General features: G+C 42.8%; 1 protein-coding gene across 1 annotated transcript in view; it reads left to right on the forward strand.

The window, feature by feature from the left end:
* Nucleotides 1-23,944, forward strand: part of SLCO5A1 (solute carrier organic anion transporter family member 5A1) — a 53,546-nt gene that overhangs the window by 15,620 nt on the left and 13,982 nt on the right. Inside the window, exons 2-3 of the mRNA XM_066626077.1 lie at nucleotides 14,879-15,011; nucleotides 19,324-19,547. Of these exons, the coding sequence (XP_066482174.1) occupies nucleotides 14,879-15,011; nucleotides 19,324-19,547 (357 nt within the window). The remainder of the gene's footprint in view (nucleotides 1-14,878; nucleotides 15,012-19,323; nucleotides 19,548-23,944) is intronic.

Here is a 23,944-nt window from a genome sequence, read left to right on the forward strand (position 1 = left end):
TTAATACCAACAGAAAAGGCTAGTGTATGAGTTTCCGCAGTGAACAGTCTTACATGCTGATTCACAGACCTGTTAAGCTTTGGGTTCAAACCAGCCACAGGAGAATGGATTTGTAATTTCAGAGCTACCATGGTAGGTGGGAGACAGCTTCATATTAGCACTCTATTTCAAACATTCATATCTTGTGGAATATGACTACCCATCTCTCTTTTCAATTATGTGTATAAATAGGAAAGAGATTGGACAACTTTAATCCATGGGATGTAGCTGCACTTATACATTAATATAAATGGGTAAGTTTTTTTATGCATATAATTATGTACTCTTTTATCAGCTACTTCCATATACTTTTGAAATTAATCTTTCATTTTGTGGTACATAAGAGGGATTCAGAAACTATTTTGAAATCTCTGAAGATTTGACTGCACGCATTTTTAAGCAGCCATATACTATTTGAAAAGGGAATTTAAACACTTTTACAGTAGTCTTATAGTCAATGACAATTTTGTATAAATGAAGTCAACCGAGAGTATTTTCTATCTCTGTTCAGCTGTTCCCAGAAAGAAGCAGGTGCTGTTGCACATAGATTATATAAACACACATTTAACTGCTGCCTGAAACCATCACTATGTTAGCACTAAGATTTTGTAACTAGCAATAGACATGTTATATATTTTTAAGATTCTCCTCTTCCCCCATATTCAGTGTGTGAATCTCAGATCATATAATTTGGATGGGGGGATTTATTGAATTTTTTGGTTGAAACAGAAGAAGTACTGTTGACAGATGCATTAAAAAAATTCGTAATAAAATACAAATTAATAATAACAAAGTAGCTATATCAAAATAACAATATCCGCGGAAAACAGGATGTTGTGCTTTTTGGCTCTCTGAAGGCCTCAGAAGGGCCTCCAGACTCGACCAGAGCACATCCCTGGTCAGGTTTGGAGGGCTCGGGTCCCCCAAAGTCTGCTAATTCCAACATCTATGGAATTTGGTATCTGTGGGGGTTCTGGGAATGGAACCCCCATGGATAATGAGAGCCTGTATTTTTAAGATTGTGAAACCTTTTGGGCTAGGGAACCATGTATATATGTATTATTTTACTATGTCAGATGTTTTGTGAACTTTTTGTTTGAAAGTGGTATATAAATACAGGTCCAGCCTATTTATACACAGATTTTTTATACACGGATTTGACTCAACATGAATGGCCCCTGCAAATGAGAAAGAATGTGCTGATCCCTGGAGAAGGGGAAAAATGCATCCCTTTAAAATCAGTTTTAAAAACTGAACAGTCCTTTAACAACAGCCTCCTTAATATGAGAGAGGGGGGAGCAGCAGGCTAACAATCCATCAATCCTTCTCTCTCCTGTGGACCCCTCTCTTCCCCCAGCAAGTGAAAGAAAGGTGATCATTTTGCATTGGTGAAGGAAGGGGCTGAGTGAAGTGCTGATGGATTGTCTTCTTAATGACTCTTACCTTAGAGTCAAAAGGTCAGCAAGGCTGTTTTTCAATCACTGGAGCAAAGAAACTTTGTTTTTTAAATTGATTTGCTGTAGTGTGTTTTTTTTTAATCCACGCGAGTGCTTGGAACAGAACCCATGCGAATAATTAGTCTCAACCTGTATACTTAATAGCTAATGATAGCTCGGTGTCCGAGGAAACCTCCGTGTGAAAGGAGGGAACAGTTCCAGATCAGCATCATTCCCTCTAAGTCAGCAGTTCTCAATCTTTTCAACCTCTGGAACCTTTTACACTCTTTTTACGGAGGAGTGTAAAGAGACTCAGGGAGTCTCGGAGCCCTGCTGGTGCATACATGGAGCTTTGGGAACCTCAAGTGCTAGTGCATGAGCAGAGCTGGCACAGGGCCCAGCCCAATGCTGGAAACTGTTGAAGAAGTGTTGCTTCCAGGTTCCCTGTGCAGGTGATTGTTGTAATCATTGAGAATGGGACAAACCTTGCATTGTAATCTAAGGAACAATTAGGCAAATAAAGATCTGAAGAATAACTTCTGCAAGAGAGATTCAAGGTTAGTCACCCAAGCTGTTTAATTAATAGACAGCTTTAGCTGTTATTGAAGAGACTATAAACTGGAGGAGATAATAAAAATGCTGTATGGCAGCCCAGCCCTATGCATGTCTACTCAGAAGTAAGTTCCACTGTAGTTAATGGGGCTTACTCCCAGGGAAGTGTGGATAGGATTGGGCTGTCAGGCATTTACGTGTGAAAATTTATAGGAGGAAAATATCTGGTTCCTCTCAGGCATTTATAACATTTAACAGAAATACTTTGATCTCTGCTAGCATCAGTTTACATAAAAGAGAGCGTCAATGTTAAAGTAGGATCTTGCCTTTAATAATCTCTTCAGTTCAACAGATGGTGACTTTAATGAACCTGATTCAACAAAAACAGAAAGTGGCACATTTCACATCTTTCCATCTCAAAATATCTCAAAGGCATTTTGCAGAAGTAATGAGCAAAATATTGGCAATACAGAGTTTGCAAATTGAGCAGACATAATTAGTTCAGCAATATTTTATTCAGACTTGCATATTTTGAGTCTGATTCCAGAGAAGGGGATGTCAGCTTATGCATGGTACACTAGACTAGTCTTGTCAGGACTGTAAGAGACGGAGGAAATGAACAATACATAAGCTATAAACTTAGACATTTCAGCCTCTGCCTTCATCAGGAACTGGCAGCAGCTTTTAGATTTTGAGCTAAGAAAGTTGGTGGTTCTGATTACATGAATAGATGGAGGGATTTTTTAAAGAAATATGATCCTCTAGCTATGGGTCAAATGGATGTAATGCTAGTAGCATCATTAGCCATGGTGTGCTTCCTTTTTCATATGTAAATAGAATGCACAGAGGCCCCTGCTTGGGACCATGGCAGGCAGGGGTGTAAGTTTTAATCCTACCCCATGGCACTAGCCCTGATTAGGAGTCTCCATGCATGCCATTTACACAAGAAAAAGCAAGCATGTCAGGGCTAATGAAATAACTAACATGTAGTCTAGTCTGATATGTTCAAGAAGATTTTGAATAGATATATTCTCCAAAGTGAACACATAGGATATGGGCACCCCTCCATCATTATATTCTGCAGTTTTCATGTCCTTCTAATCTCTATGGAATGTGTGGCTTCTCTATTTCAGGCCAACTCAATTTGTGACCTGCCTTTCCTCCCCCCCCTTCTAAATACTTCTACTCCACATTTAAATTCAGAAAGAATTTTCAAGGTGTCTTATTTTCAAAACCTGCTAAAGAACAGCAATAATGAAGCCCTATAAGCATAAATTGCTGGGTACTTATCAACCTCCATTGTTTTGCAGACCTAAGCAACTAGCAAAATCAGGGGTTTTAGCTAGTCCTTGATGGGCTGCCACCACACATATCTTGTATATGTACTCAACTTAAAAAGTGGAATAAGCTGTCAGCTGGACCGTTTAAAACGATGATGAAAATCATCTCAGGGTTTTTCATCTCAGGGTGCTCTGACAAGGTACTAAAATTGTCAAGGCACACTATTAGTTTTTTGACAATTGACAAGGCACGCCATGCTGTTGGTGAGTGGCAACATCCCCAAATGGCCTTACTGATAAATGACCCTCCCCCAAACTCCCGCGGCTCACCTGCAGACCATTTGTGGTACACCAGTGTGCCACGGCACAGTGGTTGAAAATGGCTGGTTTAAAATATTGTTTAAATCATTTAATTGATATCATTGTGTGGTATCACTAATTACTGATTCAATAAGAAGCATCTTTGACTCAATAGATGGGCTGTTGGGATTTCGGAAAGATGAGTTTCCTAGCCTGACCATAATATATAAAATGAAGATAAATAGGATCTTCAGATGCCATGTCTAAGTACAATGCAAGCTCTTAGAGATTCTTGTTCTTGAGATGTGCTGCTGGCCTTGAGTTTTGTAACTGAAAAATTGTTTGAACTGCAATGTGACCTTCATCTGACCCCTATTTCAGTATATGCTGGAGGTTCCATACAAACATCTAAACCTTTAATAATAGAATACTTCAACAGTTGTAGCAACCTTGTGGTCAGAGCACCATCAATGTACATGGTATTTTACAACAAAAGGAAAGAAAAATTCCAGACTCTGCCTTTCATTCTCAATTCCTCCAGTGGCCAAGGCAACGAAGGGAGGGTGAGGAAAGGCAAGAAAAAGGTAATAACAGAGAGAGGGGAGAACAAAAAAAGTAAGAACAGCAAGGAGTTGGTGTGCTCAAATGCAGGTACATTTTACATGTAGTTTTAAAGAAAAAATAAAGCTTTGTTCTGATTGTGGGTTAAGATTAAGGTGCTGACAGCCCCATCCTGAGCTGCACACAACGCCCAGGCTCGGCGGCTCCGAGGAGAGCTCCTGCCGAATCCTGCGCCTCTTGCGCTACCTCAGGAGGCACCTAGGGAGAAGGGGATGTTTGTCCCCTTCCCCCGAGTAAGGGAAGCAGCCCTGCAATGGGGCTGCTCTCTTTAGCGCCAACCAAAAGGTCAGCACTAAAGTAAAGGCACTCGTGTAGGGCGCGCTGCCCTGCATGAGCACCCTGGATCCTGCTGAGCACAGCTCCGCAGATCCACCTCCCCCGACACACCTCCCACCCACCCCCTGGCACGCCTCCCCCCTCCCTGGAACGCCTCCCCCATGCCCCCGGCCATGCCCTGCCTCCCGTTCCACAGCCCAGCAGTCCAGGAGACCGCTGAGCCGCACAACCTGGGTGAATGCTGCGCACTAGCCTAGCTCCAGCCTGTGATGGGCTAGCTCTGGCGGGAGCCCGTCGGTGAGCACCGCAAACGTGTCTTATGGCACGTTTGTGACTGATCCACAGCATGGAACCGTGCCACGAACCACAGGATTGGGCTCTGCGACAGTACTGATATTAAAGTTGTTATTGGGAGGGGAGCTAGGCAAAATGTGTTACATTTCTAACAATTATTGTAGGCCTACCCAACAACAGAATTGTGTATTTATTATTAAGTTATTTCATTGCATCTAATCAGTATCTCTGTTCCTATATATGAAGGTCATATGTTTACTAGAGTGATTTAGAAAAGTTCATGTTTAGATGTATACTCTGGATACAAGATATTCTGAGATGAATTGATTTTAACGATGGATGTTTGCTGCAGTTTTCCTTGGACTGAACAGAGGTTATGCTTTCTCACAGCAGGCAGCAATTGTGTTGATACTTTGTTTCTAAAGATGCAGACTGAACACTAATTGGCAAGAGCTGGGTGTGCTACCTGTGCCTTTGGGTTACAGAGGCAAAGGGACACAATGAACTTTTGAATTATGAATTAACTGGTCCTTGATAGGAATGAGACACACCCATGCCTAACATTAGTTGTATCATGTTCTGTTCTCAGTTGCATTTTTCTCTGCTATTTAGCCTTGGGATATTGAATTGGTTTTAACATAAGAGGATCAGAAGAGCCCCACTGGATCAAGCCAAAGGCCCATCTAGTCCAGCTTCCTGTATCTCACAGTGGCCCACCAAATGCTTCAGGAAGCACACAAGACAATAAGACACAACCTGCGTCCTGGTGCTCTCCCCTGCATCTGGCACTCTGAGGTAGCCTACTTCTAAAATCAGGAGCTTGCACATACCTATCATGATTTGTAACCCATGATGGACTTTTCCTCCAGAAATCTGTCCAATCCCCTCTTAAAGGCATCCAGGTGAGATATCATCACTTCCCGTGGCAAGGAGTTCCACAGTCTAATTACATTCTGGGTAAAGAAATATTTTCTTTTGTCTGTCCTAACTCTCCCATCGCTCAATTTTAGTCAATGCCCCCTGGTTCTGGTGTTATGTGAGAGGGGAAAGAGTGTGTGTGTACACTCACAAACTATCTACCATTGCTTCATTTAATGACTTTCCAGCAAAAGCTTGTGCCCATGATAAAAGTGTTGGTTTAACACACACAGCTCTTTGTTGTTTCTTTTTCAGATTTTTGCCTTTGGGCCTGATATAGGTCTTTGCATTTCCTTCCAATTCTCATCATTGCTTTCTTCCTACATTGATTTGATGACATTGGTTTTGTTGTCTGTTTATCAACTCAAATATGAAGATTCAGTTAAGGATCATAGCATGCACCAAGATAGTGCTGTCACTCATTGTAAAAATCACCATTCAGCCAAAAAAAAAAAAAAGCATGAAAAAGAAATTCAATTAGATGTTCAGTAGCCTTGGATAACCTCAGTTGGTGCCTCCTTGGCAGCTACCATGTGGAAACATTTGTGGTATTATTAAATCCATGGGTGTGCAAAGAGCAACTCTTTTTCAAAACAACTCTTCCTGTCAATGTGATTCAGTAACTGAACTTCAGTTATCAAGACCTTCAGCATCCTCTTGGGGAATTTAAAGGGTTAAGTTTCAACAAATGTCACTGGCAGCAAATTGATTCAAAGTTTGGGAATGAAAGTTGCTTTCTCCAGACTGTGGCATACTGAGGATGCAACTTCAGTTATGATAACTGGTTGTAAGGGAACATGGAGACCAAGATGGTTGCAGTGCCTAGCAGCTAGAAATGGCTTCCACCTCCCTGTTTCTCACACACACACACACACATCCCCGGTCCGTTTCAGGAAGCTGAGACTGGGGAAGGGGAGTTTTTGCTGCTACTACCCAAAGCTAGGTAGGAAGCTCAGACAGAAGAGTGAAGCCTTGGGAAAGAATCCAAAGATGCAAGGGGAGGGTTCCCTTAGAACCAACTAGTAGCAGAATGTGGGCAGTTGGAAATATGGTCACTTGCTCCCACCTGAGCGAATAGACAAGGCAGGTAAATAGTAAAAATAAAACATTTAAAAAATAAACTGAAAGATCAAACAATGGAGAGAAATGTGCAGGTCTTAAAAACAAGGCATTGATGAGCTACTAAAAGGAGAAGGGGGGGTAGCAAGGATGTTAAAATGCAAGTGGCAAAAACAAAAAGCCTGTGTGACTAACTGAATATGATTCCTACCCAATCTTACTTATTATTCTGAGTCCTGTTCCTAGCTCCTCCACTTGCAGGAAGGAGAGTGGGCAAGCCCCCTGTGAAGAGACTTCCCATGTCAGACCTGGACAAATACATTAAGGTAGTAAGAACATAAGAACAGCCCCACTGGATCAGGCCATAGACCCATCTAGTCCAGCTTCCTGTATCTCACAGAGGCCCACCAAATGCCCCAGGGAGCACAACAGATAACAAGAGACCTGCATCCTGGTGCCCTCCCCTGCATTCTGACATAGCCCTCCCCTGCATTCCCTGCCCTGCCCTCCCCTGCATTCTGACATAGCCCATTTCTAAAATCAGGAGGTTGCACATACACATCATGGCTTGTAACCCGTAATGGATTTTTCCTCCAGAAACTTGTCCAATCTCCTTTTAAAGGCGTCCAGGCCAGATGCCATCACCACATCCTGTGGCAAAGAGTTCCACAGACCAACCACACGCTGAGTAAAGAAATATTTTCTTTTGTCTGTCCTAACTCTCCCAACACTCAATTTTAGTGGATGTCCCCTGGTTCTGGTGTTATGTGATAGTGTAAAGAGCATCTCTCTATCCACTCTGTCCTTCCCATGCATAATTTTGTATGTCTCAATCATGTCCCCCCTCAGGCGCCTCTTTTCTAGGCTGAAGAGGCCCAACACCATAGCCTTTCCTCATAAGGAAGGTGCCCCAGCCCAGTAATCATCTTAGTTGCTCTCTTTTGCACCTTTTCCATTTCCACTATGTCTTTTTTGAGATGCGGCGACCAGAACTGGACACAATACTCCAGGTGTGGCCTTACCATAGATTTGTACAAAGGCATTATAATATTAGCCGTTTTGTTCTCAATACCTTTTCTAATGATCCCAAGCATAGAATTGGCCTTCTTTACTGCCGCCGCACATTGTGTCGACACTTTCATCGACCTGTCCACCACCACCCCAAGATCTCTCTCCTGATCTGTCACAGACAGCTCAGAACCCATTAGCCTATATGTGAAGTTTTGATGTTTTGCCCCAATGTGCATGACCTTACTGGCATTGAAGCGCATCTGCCATTTTGCTGCCCATTCTGCCAGTCTGGAGAGATCCTTCTGGAGCTCCTCACAATCACTTCTGGTCTTAATCACTTGGAAAAGTTTGGTGTCCTGCAAACTTTGCTACCTCACTGCTAGCATAGCTAATGATTGTGTAGCCTGGTGCTGAGCTCAAAATGATGTCCTGTAAGTAATGTCACAACCGGAAGTGATGTCACGCCCAGACTTTTAAAAGTGATGCCATAGCTAAGGCATCTATCTGCTCTGGGGGGGGGGGTCCAAAGAAGATTTTGTAGCACCCCCTTCCACATCAAAATCAAATTTAATTAATTAAGGGCGCAATCCTAATCCCTTATGTCAGTGCTTTCCAGCACTGGCATACGGGTGCCAGTGGGACATAAGCTGCATCCTGCAGTTGGGTGTCACTCACGGAGGCCTCCTCAAAGTAAGGGAATGTTTGTTCCCTTACCTCAGAGCTGCATTGCCCTTATGTCAGTGCTGGAAAGCTGGAAAGCACTGACTTAAGGGGTTAGGATTGCACCCTTAGTAGATAAATGAAAAGTGTGACCCTTATTGGTTAGAAACACTGTAAAGGGGTGAAGAGGAACAGTTATTCTCCCCCTGTTAAATATAAGAGGAGCATCATTTAAAAAATGCCTCTTTACCCAGTTAGCAGAGGTAATGGTATTATGATACATGGAAATGAGAGCTGACTCATGGAACCTTATTGGTTCCATGCTGTATCATAATAACACCTCTTTGCCTCTCAGAACAATCAGCCTCAGGTCAGTTTTGAGTTAAAGAAATTGACTTTTTGTTCCATAAGGCAGTTGTGTTTTCATTTTCTGGTTAAAATGGCCATAACTTTTGATAGAATACAGATGTTCCAGTGTGGTTTGTTTCACTGCATTCTGCATTAAATTACCTTTCCAGTGATGTATAACATGATGGTATTATACATATCACGGTTTTCACAAATTTGGCCACTAGTGGCTCAGATGTGAGTGGCACATTTGGCTCAGCTTGTTGCCCCCCTGAAGCTTGTTACCTGGTGTAACTGCTACCCCTTGAACCCCCTATGCCACTGTACTAAGGGGTGTTTATGACCCTGCTTTTTATAACCTGTGGAATTGGGAACATGTGTGCGCCACTTAACAACGGACCGCATATATGACGGTGGTCAAAGCACAACAAAGAGGTTCCTAATGAGGCAGTCAGGTCTCCCATAGCCTGCAGCAGAGTTTCTGCTTACAGAACAAAGAGGCTTGTAATACAAAGAAGAAGTAATTCCTCTAAAGTAGCCTGTATAGGCAGCAGTGTCTGGCAGGGAGTGTCGTCTTACACAACCAAGGCACTAGATTGGGTGGCATGTTCATTTAATGACCTAATTGCATAACAGTGAGGATCGGAGAATGTATCCCCCCCCCCCCCCCCGTCATTAAATGGTAGACACTAGTACTTGGTGGCTGGTCACCCAAGTTCCTGAATTTCCCCACACTCAAATCTGGTGAACTTTTCAGTCCATTGGGCTGGCAGAAAGACACATACAGTACTTTATTCACTGGTTAGTTGGTGAAAAAGGAGATAAGAACACAACATAAGAAGCTCAACAGTAAAGAACGCAGTAGGGAAAATGTGACTGCTGGCTTTGAATGATTCAGCAGCCTTTTGGCTTGGGTGTACTGCCCCTGCAGTTAAAAAAGCAAAAAGCAAAACTGAAACCCTTACTGTCCTTTTTCCACACTGTGCTGAAACTAGGAAGTGCTCAACTTCCAGTGAAACCGAAAGTTGAGCATTCCCAAGTTTCAATGCAGTGCGCAAAGAGCCCAGTAATTAGGGGAATGATTGGCTTCATACTCAAGTGAGTACAAACCAAAATTTGCTTCATGTTCACTCTAGCACAGGGGTCTCCAAACCCCGGCTCAGGGGCCAGATACGGCCCGCAGAGAGCCTCTGTCCGGCCTGCGGCCTGTCTCTGTTCCCCTGAGAGCCTCTGGCCCAGTTGACCAAACACAACCAGAGTTGTGCTTGTGGGGTGGGGGAATGGGAAATAAAGTGTGTGTGCTTTATTTCTTGGGCTGTGTTAGTGCCTGGAGAAATCCTGGACATTTGACATTCATTCATTTCAGTCATTCATCTAAGTGCCATCTTTAATGTATTTATTTAATTTTTTATTTAATTTTTTATTCCGGCCCTTGACACCATGCCAGATATTTGATTTGGCCCTTCTGCCGAAATGTTTGGAGACCACTGCTCTAGCACAAAGCTGATCATTCCTGGATTGAGGGAGGGGTGCATGGCAGTTGGAGGGAGCTAGCAGTGGCAGACTGAGTGACAAGGACCTTGTCTGCCACCCCTTTGGACCCCTCAAAAGTTGTCGTCAATGCAGCTGCTTTTAATGGCTGCATGGACGGCTGGCCCTGAGTTTGGCCTTAGAAATGTGTTCTACTGAAGTATAGTGTGCTGTCAGGGTCAAACCAGTGGACCACAGATGTATGTTGGCTATAATTTTGTGACTCAGGAGAACAGGCTTTAATTTTAATTCATTTCATTCATGCAAACTGAAAATGAAAAGCTCATTTCTTTCATTTTAAAGGCAGTGTCAGCTTTGTTAAAAATGGGTAGTTTATAATTAATAGGGGAAATAGGACATTAGTACAGTTAGATGGATCACTATCTAAGTTGAAAATCAAAGTAATTATTGCTTCTGTAAAGCTCCCTGGAGCTTGTGTAGTGACTTTTAAATTATGAAAACACACATTTTTAAATTCATGTTGGCATTTGAGAATGTTTATAGAACATGTGTGGGGAACTAGCTATGCTGTAGGCCTTCTGATGGCTTTTAATTGCTTATTTAACATTTATTTTTCTTTCAATCTGAATGTAATAGTTTGGTTCACTGAACCACCACTCACTACTTTACCTTTTCAGGAATGTCTAATGAAGACTACTCTAGTATTGATTAATATTCAGAATAGTAACTTGTAAAAAGACAGAGATCTAGACCAGATACATATATAGAAAGGACTTAGATACATAGATAGAAAGGCTTGAGCAGGACAAGGTTCTAGAATTTAGAATAAATGTTTGCAAAGAGTGTAATTATGTAGCAGCATTCATTGTTTTCTCTTTATGCATAGTTAAGCAACCAAACTTATGCCATGCACTAGAAAACAACTTCTATAAATTTTAAGGACGTATAACTTTTTTTTTTTTAAATTTAGTCTTAGTTGTGTGTCTGGGTTGGCTGAATATTTAGACAGCTATAGTTATGCATGGTGGGAAAATTGTGTGGCATGATAAAATAGGACAACTAACATTTAACAACATTATACAGTATTGAGTTAACAGTGAACAATGAAAATGTTTCAGACGTTCTATCATCACATAATGATTTTTAGCACCTCAAACATTCGTTGCAAACAATGAGCAACTCTTGTGTTTCACCTGCTTTTCCACTTTCCCCATGATTTTTTAAAATCCTCAGTTCTTTAGGTCCCATGTTCACAGTAATTTGTAGAAACACAGCACAAAAAAAATTGATACATTGTAAAAGGGTGTATAGAACTGTGGGGATGCACTACCCGTCAAGGAGTGCACATCATACAATGATACCGCTTTCCTAGCAGTGCTCGGTGCTCTGAGGGTTCCTGAGACGCTCCGATAGTGTTTTCCTGAAAGCCTGCAGAAACACACCCAAGAAAGGGGGCTCTTCTAGACCCCTGACTTTCCAGGGGGAGAAATCAAAAATTCAACCTGGCCTCCTGGGCATGCAAGGCAGATTTGTACCTTTCTCTATCACCAGAACTCAAAGCAGAGTAGAGCTGTACCCATTGGGGAAATGGGAGGTAGACCTTGCCTTCTCAAGAGACTTTCCCCCACACCATTTCCCCCACATCACAACCCCTCAGACCTTATATTAAAATAAAATCTTTGTATGGATAAAGAGGAATAGTATTAATGTATACAGTATGTATAAGTGAAAATCTGTATAGTGAGAGTGCAGTGAGCCCTCCTTATCCGCAGGTTTGGCATCCGTTGATTTGACTCAACGTGGATGCCGAGCCCCAGTTTGGAGGGCCTCAAGGACATCCCAGATGCGACCTGAAGTGCCTTCCGGTCATGTCTGGAAGGTTGCACGTGGCTTCCCCATGCCTCAAAAGGCCTCCCAAATACTTTAGAAAGGCACTTCCTGTTTGCCGGCAAACCAAAAATACCTGTCAGAAGCGTCGGAGAGACCTTCTGAGGAATGAAGTTAGTGGCATTCTCTTCAGTCAGAAGTGGCAGCTGCAACAGGAGTGCTGGGTGCCATGAGGAGGGTGGGGAGGGCTTAGCATCCAGTGCTGCCACCATTGCTGCTGCCACCTCCTCCTCAAATGGCCAGTGGAGGGAATGCTGGGAGTCCAGCATGCTGCTCAATGCTGAGGAAGAGAGGTAACACCCCCTCCCGCTTCATTTGCCTCTCTCCCTTGGCATCCAGTGCCACTGCTTCCGTTACTGACCACATAACTGGATGTAGCAGTGGTGGTGTTGGATGCCAAGGGAGATAAGCCCTTCCCATGCTCCTTTCAGTGCCCTGTGCTGCTACTGCATTGCTGCCTCTTCCTCTAATGGCCAGTGCAGGGAATACCGAGAGCCCAGCACTCTTTCTGCAGCCATTACAAGAAGTGGTGGCAGTGGGACTGGATGCTGAGGGAGAGGCAAGTGAAGCAAGCAGGGCATCCTCCTGTTATTCCAATTGAACAGCAATAATACCAAAATTGACAGTACTGTATTGTCATAACTGATTTCCCTTTAAGGTCCTAAGAAGTGTGGGAGGAGAAAAAAGAGCATGCAGGCTCACCAGTCCAAATCTAAATATCAGAGATATCCCTTTAAGAACACAGGTCTGAAAAGATATGCAGGTAGGGCTACAGCAGTAAAGGGCGTAAATATGGGGAACGTTTACATCTAGTTTCTCAAAGAGTTGAGAACTTAAATGCCGGGAAATATTTAACAGGGAGACTTATAACAGAAACCCCCCTGTAAATCACTTTTTTCTTCTTTGTTGGGTAGTCTTCACAGCTGGATAATCTTCAGAGAGATTTAATTTGACTGAAATCTATGCAGACTCTGTAATGTCTAGCTGAATTCATTTTGGCAAGACAAACTGAGAGCAAATCCAACTTTACTCCCTTTGTTGCTTTTAAAAGTCATCTACTCCTTTTGGAAGTACTCTTCATTTTTACTAATGTAAGCCTGAAGCTTCAGAAATAGCACAGCTACCACAAGAGAGGAAATATGATTAATTTTTAACATGGGAATTGTGATTGACTTAAGAAGTGTAAAGATAAACATGCAGATGTAACGTTGCCAAGAATAGATGTATGAGGATAAGAGATGCAAAAATGTTCACTTACCAACTAGTCCTCTACCACCTACAATGCTTTGAATAGTATTCTCAGTAAATCAAACTGATGCTGTCACATTGTCAAGAATGTACCATAGGCATAATATAGTGACTAAACAAACAAATTTTCTGTGAATGTGGCAATGTGTACAGTCTTGGAAAGTTAAGTGCATGATTCTGAAAAAAAATTCCCTTCAAAATCCCTTGCCTCAAAGCCATAGCTTATTGATCTGTAACTATATTCCAACCATGCAAGTCCTTGACGCTATATAAAAGGATGGTTCTTGTCTTCAGTCTTTTGGTTGTGTTGCATTTCCATTGTGGTATATCTTTACCATCCTGATGCACATATCAGAGGCCAAACTTGACCAAGAAAAATTGGAGGAAGTCTCTGTCTGCCCAGAAATAGCTTTTCTCCCATGATGTTCCAGGCCACTATGATGATCTATTCAAAGGGATTCTGGACCCTTATCTTGCACTATTAAATAAAAGCCTATTAACTGAGCCAGATAGGTCTGACGATATGGCATCTTCCTAAATTTGCTCTTCACCTTGCAGCAATAGCTTGGAGATTCATAGACCTCTCCACACATCATGTCAGTGGATCCTGTTAGTCTAAAAAATAAAAATAACTGTTAATTTAAAATGAGGCTTTAATTCAAAAACCGTTCTTTGATAGCAGCAGAAACTGAAAGCTCCAAAGGAAAACTCAGTAAATTTCACAGTGAAGATAGTCTGCCTACTGGAGAGAGCTCTTCCTAATCCCCATTGATGCTTTGAATGGTTAAGTACTTTCCCTCCCAAAGGGTCAGACTACTTGAAATTGATATTGCCAGTAAGGTATATTTACAGAACCTTGAAACCCGGAAAGCATACAGTAGCTTTAAAATAATTTTTAAGTTTTCTCTAATGGAACAGGGACTGCATCTGTTATTTTTATCTCCACAGTACTGCTTACTGTTGAAACCTGTCTTCCAAATTCCTAAGCATACATAAAATAAGTGCTGCATAATATCTGCGTACACTAAACAGCTGCTGCATATTCCAGAGATAAATGCAGAGGACTTGAGGCCAGACTGCACATTATACAGGAGATCTATGATCTGATCTTCTTGTTTTTGTTTTCCACAGAAGCTGTGGGAGCTTCTGAATTTGATTGGAGAGACAGTGAGGAAAGTGTATCTAATCCTTCCTGTGTCATTTTCTAAATCACCATCTCAAAAGCTGCTTGTAGGGTGCAGCCACCATCATTTTAATAAGCTAGTGAATACTTATTTCACCAGCCATTTCTTTATTTATTATGATTCTATTTTATCACTGTACCTTTTAAAATCATTTTAGAGGTTGCTGTTGATCTCAGGTTTAGAGGGGTATGTGTATTTCTTTAAGGTTCCTGAAAACTAAACTGGATGCAATGTCAAATGCAACATGGTCTTTCTTTCCTCTCCTATCTTTCAGCCATCATGTATGTAATGGGAGCTCTTGGTCCTGCAGCAGGATATTTGCTAGGAGGAGTTCTTATTGGGTTTTATGTTGATCCTAGAAGTACTGTTTCTATAGACCAGAGCGATCCTCGTTTCATTGGTAACTGGTAAGTTGAAACTGTTTTGTTTTCTAATGCTTGACATTAAGTGTTGACAACCAGTTAAAGAAATGTTAAAGGTGATCAAAGCAGTTGATCCTGTCTTCAGCCATGCCCAGGTAAGAATGGCTGCAACAAAAAGGGCAGGGGTGGGGTAAACACAATAGAGTGGTATTTTTTTGTCTCCTGTTTCATTTTCCAGCTAACCACCTGCACATCTTGTCAATAGTATAAGGGCCAAACTATACATGGAATTCATAACTTGGTCCTCCATATAGCACACAGGCAGGGTGGGGAGGTTAAAATGGGATGGAATCATGGTGGGAGCTTTTGCTGATTTCCCCCCCCCCCAATAAAAATAGCATTTGGGAAAATTAGGATCAGAGTGGGGCAAAGTGCTAAAGCCCCCCCCCCCACAAGGTTTTGTCCCATTTCTTCCCATCCACACTATTTACACCCTCCAAAAATAAATCCACAGAGCCCTATTTAAAATGAGTTACTTTTGCATAATTAGCAGTGGGCTCTCATTTTTATAGCCTGATCCTGTGGCACAGTGCTGATAACCCCATATGTAATTACATGAAGGCAACTTGGGCATCAGTGGGTTGTAGCAGGCTGGTTTGGGTGATGCTGTCTGCTGGCTCTGCCCACCACAAGTTAAAAATAAGGTCATGCATATCCCCCCACACTATGTGTTGGGGGGGGTCACATGCAGTTGGAATGGCAGAAGCACCCCCAAACTTACATGGTTTAAGCATTATTTATAAGAATGAGACTCTTATCAAAGAATGTGACTGATTCATAGAACCCTTCTATGGCTATTAGTTACAATAGCTAAGTAGAACCTCTAGTTTGGGCATTATGCCTTTGAATATCAGTTGCTGCTGGGGACAAAAAAATCAGAGGTGGTAGCATCATCCTGCCTTCCTTGTAAGCTTCCCAGAGTCATCTGGAAAGCTGCTGTTAGGTAGAGCTGGAGTAGATGGACTTTCTGGTCTGAACTAGCAAGGCGATTCTTATTGAAAGGTAGCTGCTTTGTCCTGCTCTGGACAGGACTGGAGTAGCTCTGTCCTGCTTAAAGCACCAATGCTGTTATTCTAGTGACATTTGTATCTTAATCCATTGTACTTCTATCCTGCTCTTCTTTTGGGAAGCTCTAAAAGAGGACTCACAGGCAGCTTCTCATCTAGCTACTGGCCAAGGGGAAGCTTGCTTAGCTGCAATCAATTTAACAGCCTCGTGTGCCCTCTTATTCTCTTGAGCTAGCCAAGCAAAGAGCATTTCTTTAGAACAGAGTGGATTAGTAACAGCTGCAGCTACAATCAAGAAGCAGTAATAATTATGCAAGAGTCATGGGGAAGGGAGATACCAATTTAACCATGGCAATAATAGTGGAGCTTTTAATTTAAAGATGTGTGGCCTTAAATTTTCCAGACATTCAGTTCCAAACATCTGCCAGATAGAAATAACTGGGTACCATGCTATAATTAGGCACTTTTATAAGGCACTGAATAGCCATAAAGTCTATAGCTTCTTAATTCTACCAGATGCTCTTTTAATTGCCACTTTGCGGATGGTGCCCTTAGTCTGTAATGGCTACATCAGCAGTGCTGACCTTGGCAGCGGCTGGTCACCCAGGAATGTGGGAAGTCTCATTTCCTGTATAGAAATCTTCTGCAGGTTGACTATGCTCATGCCAATCCTATTAGATTTTTAAAAATAGCACAGACTGTGGAATACCAGAGTCAACGTTCAGCTGTCCACAGCATTTTCCTTAAAATTTTATCTCTTCCAACATAGATGGCTGGTGAGTCATCATACATCAGCTGTACAGGACTGCTCTCTACACTGAAAAGCCAAAGAGAACAGGATGTCCCAGAAGGCCTTACATTACAGATCAGAACCTGGATGTCCCATAGCCAAATCTTGGCCACTAAGAATTACCGTTCAATTGCTCAACTAGACACAAGAGATAGGGAGAAAGTAGAATTAGTGGCTACAGAAATCCTTTGCAGGGCACACAAGGGTGCTAGTGGATGAAGAGCTGAACCACTATTTCATCGTGCAATGACCTTAAAGAAATATCAACCTGCACAGGAATTTTTGCTGCCTACACTTGCAGTAGTCTGGTGTAATTAATGTGTGTTTATGAGCTGTGAGGCAGGAAGCTCCTAGTTCAAGTCCCAGCCACAATCACATTAGACAGTGATAAGTAAGCCACCATTTTCTCTGCCACATCTGCCATATGGCAAATAACAGTGGCCTCCCTTACAAGGATGTTGTATGGATTATTTATTTAAAATATGTTTGTGAACATATGTTTGTGAACTCTACAAGTATACTATGCAAATGCTAAGTATTGTTGTTCACGGGATGTTTTATAATCCAAACAATTGCTAGATGCATTTCATCACCACATTTTTAATTTGGTACTGAAATATTCACCAGCATTAGAGACCCCTCTTCAGTGGTTCTCTTCCAGTTGTGACTGAAGCACAAAAACATTAAGTGGAGCTATAAAAAGCACTGCCACTATTGAATCCCCTCCCCACATGCTGGTGAGGAAGGCCTTAACTTTGCTGCAGTTAATTTTGCCTTTATTGTCTGTTTTGATGTTTCATTTCACTTCTGTTCTACTGTGTGCTTCCAGTGCCATAAGGCTACATAATCCCACCCACCTCATTTTTTGGTGGCTGAATATAAATTTGTGTGAAGGTTATGTTTATCTTTTTATATTATAGTTGTCTTTTTATATTCACGTGGTGAAGGGGTGGCAACGTGGACAGAGACTCATCCCTTGAAGCAGCTAATGACACAAATGGCCACGCAGTTCAGTATTGCACTAGCTTGCTAGTGTGTGAACAGGCGGCTTCTGGATAGCCCCAGCAAGGCACTCTGGGAGTAACCAGGCCTCCCCAATCTGCTCAAACACTCACAAGTATTTGTTTATTTTTTACATTTTTATACCACCCTTCCTCCAAGGACCTCAGGGTGGTGTACATGGTCCCTCTTCTTCTCTTGTCCTCATAACTCTGAGAGGTAGGGGAGGCTGAGAGATAGTGACTGGCCCAAGAAAGCTTAATTGCTGAGTGAATATTAGAACCTGGATCTTCTTGGTCTAAATCCAACATCCAAGAACCTGCGCCATTCTGGGTTAATTCATTGTTCCTATAGTCCAAGGCAGGGGTATCCAAACATTTTGGCAGGAGGGCCATAACATCTCTCTGACACTGTGCTGGGAACAGGAAAAGAAAGAATTAATTTACATTTCAAAATTGAATAAATTTACTTAAATGAATATATTATAGATGGAACTTATATGAATGAATGAAGATCTTGCAATAGTTCAAGGCCTTTAGTTCGCTCCAGAAGGGATAGCATCTGCCCTGTCCAACATCTGCCCTATGTTGCATCATAGACATGAAACAGCAAGCGGTGGAGGGAGCCGTCATCCCACAGCTCCTCTCGCAAGAGGCTGAACTGTCGCCCTCAATCTGAGAGCAGTTGTGTCAGGCCAGCACAGACTCCAGCAAGTCTCCAGAGGGCCAGAGGCTCATTGGAGATGGGGGGCTCCCCATGGGCCAGATTTGGAGTCCCTGAGGGCCACAGGTAGCCCCCAGGCTGGGGTTTGGGCACTGCTGGTCTAAGGTAACCTGTAGCCCAATCTTATGCACAGTTGTTGCCACTGAAACAGTGTTCTAGCGGGTGACTGTGCTTTATGGCACCGCAAATGGTGATATGGAAGCATGTATAGGCACACACTTCTGGGCCACTGCCAGAGATGCCAAGGAGGTGCCATGTGTACCAGGGAGAAGGCCACCTGCCAACCCCGCTATGTTCATGGGGTGGGCATAATGGGGTGGGGGCAGGGCATGTCCTAGGCAGGAGGGGGTGGCACCCAGCATGGGTGACTTGTGCCAGATGCTATCCCTCCTGGAGCTAACTGACACGTCCTTTCGTCTCCTTCAATTTTTACCAACTGAAGAGCTGGTGTATTTCTGAGGAGACCATTATCAGTCAAAGGGCGAAGGGAAAATGTTTTCCCTTTCTCCACCCATGCCCCCCAATTGCCCCGCCCCAACATAGCATTGTCACAGCTGCATGCTATGACAGGGAAAAGCATAGCACTAGGTCCTTAAAAATTATCTTGTAAAGCTTTCTATTTATTACATAGGTATAACTTCCATTATACAAAGATTCTCTCTACATTGAAAAGTACGCTAGCCACTACTAGCATACTGTTTTGTTTTGTTCCATTACTGTTTTCATTGTGTATAATATAGTAGCTACCAATTGCTGGCTGTTATCTCCTGACTTGTAGGTGGAGTGGATTCCTCCTCTGTGCCAGTGCAATGCTCCTTGTTATACTCCCAATGTTTGCTTTCCCAAAAAAGCTTCCACCTCGACATAAGAAAAAGAAGAAAAAGAAAATGCACTCTGATGATATTTCAAGTGATGATGATATTTTGAAAGAGAAAGCAAACAACAAAAGCCAAGCAGACAATGAGGTTCCTGCTTCAATGGGATTTGGAAAGAATGTTAAAGGTAAACTTTGGTTGGGGTGCTTTGGGAGCCATTTGGGAGAAAAGCAGGGTATAAATTGAATGATAAACTGTGGGCGCAATCCAAACCAACTTTCCAACACTAGGGTATGGGCAATTCCTCTTGGTGTGGTTGAGTCTCCAAGCCAACCCCCTACACGTTGTTGAATCTCCAAGCCAGCCCCCTACAAGAAATAGAAGTTTTTAAAATAATGATAGGAAGCCGTTACCAAGGTGACATTTAGGTCAGCTGGTAGCATGGCTAGCATCCAGACATTGCTTGATGTGAAATGGCAAGGTTTCTTTCTGCCAGAGCGTCAATTAAAAACTGCACTGCAAACAGTTGGCCTAACTGGTTAGCTTCCTTAATGCATAATAAGGAAAAGTGCAGAATTTAGTAGCCCTGATGCAACTGCTTTCTCATTCAGCAGTTTTGCTCAGCTGACGGAATGGGAAGTCCTTGTTCTGCAACTAGCAGTCAAGAGAAATTGAGAACTACGCAGCCAGAGCATTCAACAGAACCAGCCCCTTATGTGTTTGTGGTGTAGCTATTGTCACATAAATCAGAGCACTATAGGAAGGCAAGGGGGTATACTTAATTTTTTTAACCTGTAGTACCTTTTGCATTCCATAGCCAGCTGAGCCCATTGTTTCACTTAGACAGGGGTGTCAAACATAAGGCCCGCAGGCTGAATGTGGTCCCATTTATCCAGCACCCATTTCCCAGGAAATTGTGAATTGGACTGTATCTTATTTAAAATATACAGTATATTATTATATACTCTGTGTGTGTGTGTGTGTGTGTGTGTGTGTGTGTGTGTGTGTGTATCTATCTATACACACTGTATCACACACACACACAATATACTATGTAATATATATATAATATATATATAATATATTATGTAATATATACGTAATATATATAATATATATTATATATATTATGTATATATATTATATACAATATATGAGTATATTATTTAAAATATACAGTATATTTTAAATAAGATACAGCCCAATCCTATCCACAATTTCCTGGGAGTAAGCCCCATTGACTCTAATGGGACTTACTTCTGAGTAGACATGCATAGGATCAGGCTGATAGGCATTTACAATAGTGCACTGAAATACTGGAGAAGAAATTGATAATGGTAGGTGGGCACACTGCACATAACTGACAGACCTGCGGCGGCTGCCGATTGTACCTGGACATGTACCAAGTTGTGAGGGACATGAGGTTGCTTGTGCATAGTGAAACCACTGTCCTTTCACTTTGGTTCCCATCACCAGTGCATTACTTTACACTTATATTGAAACACAACTACTATTTTGCTGCCTATTCTTCCGGTTTGGAGAGATCCTTCTGGAGCACTTCACAATCCCTTCTGGTCTTCACCACTCAGAAAAGTTTAGTGTCATCCATAAACTTGTCCACCTCCCCACTTATTCCTGTTTCCAGGTCATTTATGAAGATGTTGAAAAGCACCAGTCCCAGGACAGATCCTTGAGGCACTCCACTTTCCACCTCTCTCTGCTTTTTTTGTCAATTGCCCATTGACACCCACTCTCTGTTTCCTGGTCCTCAACCAGTTCCTAGTCCATGAGAGGACCTGTCCTCTTATTCCCTGACTGTGGAGTTTTCTCAATAGCTTTTAGTGAGGGACCTTATCAAACACCTTCTGGCATTTAGTGAATCTGAGGAGACCCAGTGGAGGCCAGGCAGCCCAAGTAAAAAAGTAGTTTTGTTTTTTTAGCTGCTGGGGCTATGTAACATGCTACATGCTATGGGCGGGCAAGGGATAGCATTGGTCTGCCTGTCTGCTATGAAACCATGTATTTTTTTTTAACTTATAATTTTTTTTAAGCTTATGAATTTTCAGGGGTTTTTTTAAACACTGATTGTGGGCTGTTTGTCTCTTGATATAGATGATATAAATAGTAAGCATCACAAGAGGATCAATTCTCATTGATATTTGCAATAAAACTTCTTAAAAATCCAATCTAAATAATAACTTGACCTTGCATTTGTTGTCCTGGGAGCTAAGCATGATAACATTTAAATGCCTTCCCCCCCGTATGTTGACCACCTCCCTATGTTGACCAATTTCCTCCAGTCCTTTGGGTGGTCAACTTAAAGAGGTTCTACTGTATCTAAATTAGCCCCCATTGGGCTCTCACAGCAGCATACTGCAAAACATCAATTCCAGTGAAAACCTTTGAAAATGTCAGTATTCATCTTGAAGTCAAAACTTCTAAAGACAGCAGTATATTAACATTTTTAAAATGCCGCCCTCACATTGTGCCACTTTGTTTGCGTCCAGGGGGAAATTTGGGGGAGGGGGGATTTTGGCAATGTTTAAGGGAGGTAGGATAGCCTCCTTGTGGTGCTCTTCCTGGCAGGTGTTGGGTGGGAGCCACCACTTTTTCACCAGCATGTCCCCCTTGGAATGATGCTTCATGCCATTGTGATGTTCTGAGGGGGGAAAAAAATGATGGCCATTAGGAGGACCACTGCTACTTTGAAACTGACAGCAGTGGTAATCAAAAAGGGAAGCTGCAGGGAAGAGAGGCTGCTTTTGTCCCCTGCTCTTCACGTTTGCCCTCAACCCCTTTGAAATGTGGAAAAGTTCTTGTCAAAGGACTGTGGGCTCAGCCCTAATTCAAAATCCCTTCAGAATGCCTAAGATCTCCTAAACAGGGCAGTCCTCCAAATGTCAAAGAAATGCTGGGGTAGGCTACCTATGGAAGACATTCCAAAGATGGGGAGCAGCAACAGAGAAGGCTCTTGATCACTTCATCGCCTCCTCTCCCCATATGCCTACAATAATGGAGATACACAGAGCAAGGCCTTCTCTGAAGATCTTAAGGCACAAGGGAGCACCTTCTTCCTTGTCAGTTTTATACTGCACTGCCAACATAACTTTCCTGTGGTGTTAACCAAGATCCAGGTCTACAGAGCTTGTGTCCTGAGTACACTTCTGTACTGCAGCGAGTCATGGACTCTTCGCTCATAACAGGAGAGGAAACTGAACGCTTTCCACATGCGCTGCCTCTGATGCATCCTCGGCATCACCTGGCAGGACAAAGTTCCAAACAACACAGTCCTGGAACGAGCTGGAATCCCTAGCATGTATGCACTGCTGAAACAGAGACGCCTGCGTTGGCTCAGTCATGTTGTGAGAATGGATGATGGCCGGATCCCAAAGGATCTCCTCTATGGAGAACTCGTGCAAGGAAAGCGCCCTACAGGTAGACCACAGCTGCGATACAAGGACATCTGCAAGAGGGATCTGAAGGCCTTAGGAGTGGACCTCAACAGGTGGGAAAACCTGGCCTCTGAGCGGCCCGCTTGGAGGCAGGCTGTGCAGCATGGCCTTTCCCAGTTTGAAGAGACACTTGGCCAACAGTCTGAGGCAAAGAGGCAAAGAAGGAAGGCCCATAGCCAGGGAGACAGACCAGGGACAGACTGCACTTGCTCCCAGCGTGGAAGGGATTGTCACTCCCGAATCGGCCTTTTCAGCCACACTAGACGCTGTTCCAGAACCACCATTCAGAGCGCAATACCATAGTATTTCGAGACTGAAGGTTGCCAACAACGAACCATTTTTTAATCTTTCAACCTTTGTCATTATAATACAATTTCAGTACTGGCTGCTGACCTAGTTTTGGCATTGTCCTAAAACTGCATCATCATTTTGCAGGCATATTGGTGCAGTTTCATTGTCACCTCAAAATGTCACCTTTTCCCTCTGTTTTGACATTGCAGTACCATAATCGCCCAGTTAGCAATTCTGCAGAGTGAACTGCTTGGCAAAAAATTCCTTTCATGCAACTGAATGGATATCTTTTTTCAAATTTAAACTTGGGATGCCATTCTCAAGCCTTTTACCTTAGCTTCCAAGCACATTTAATCAAATATAATCTGCTCATGCAAGGCCTTCAACCAGTTTTCTGGGGTTTCCATATTCCCCCTTGAATCCCTTCCCAGTACCCCTTCACATAGTGTATTTGTCAAGGCACCAAGAAAGTGGGTCTTGAACTCCTGCTTACTTTGCCTGGATCACCTGGATCCTTCATCAGCAACCTTCTTAATGCCTACAAGACCACATCCACCTTGCTTGGCTTCTCAGGGCTGCCTTCTTCTTCCTCCCAAGGACTTCAGAGCTTAGACAGGGAGAAGGCTTACAGCACCCAACTCCTCCATTGCCACAGGGCCTTGTCCAGCCTCACAGGGTTCTGTTTCTTCCAAACCAGCTAGTCGCAGCCCTCTCTCATCCCTGGTCCTCTGCTTATATTCCCCTGGCCTTGGCTGGTTCTACTTACTCAGGCTAGTTGCCTTCTGGGTCCTAAGCCTCTTATTCTGAGAGGTGGGAAAGCTCCTGTGGACACTTGCCAAGC

This window comes from Tiliqua scincoides, chromosome 4 (genome assembly GCF_035046505.1).
Source record: "Tiliqua scincoides isolate rTilSci1 chromosome 4, rTilSci1.hap2, whole genome shotgun sequence".
Taxonomy (NCBI): Eukaryota; Metazoa; Chordata; class Lepidosauria; order Squamata; family Scincidae; genus Tiliqua; species Tiliqua scincoides.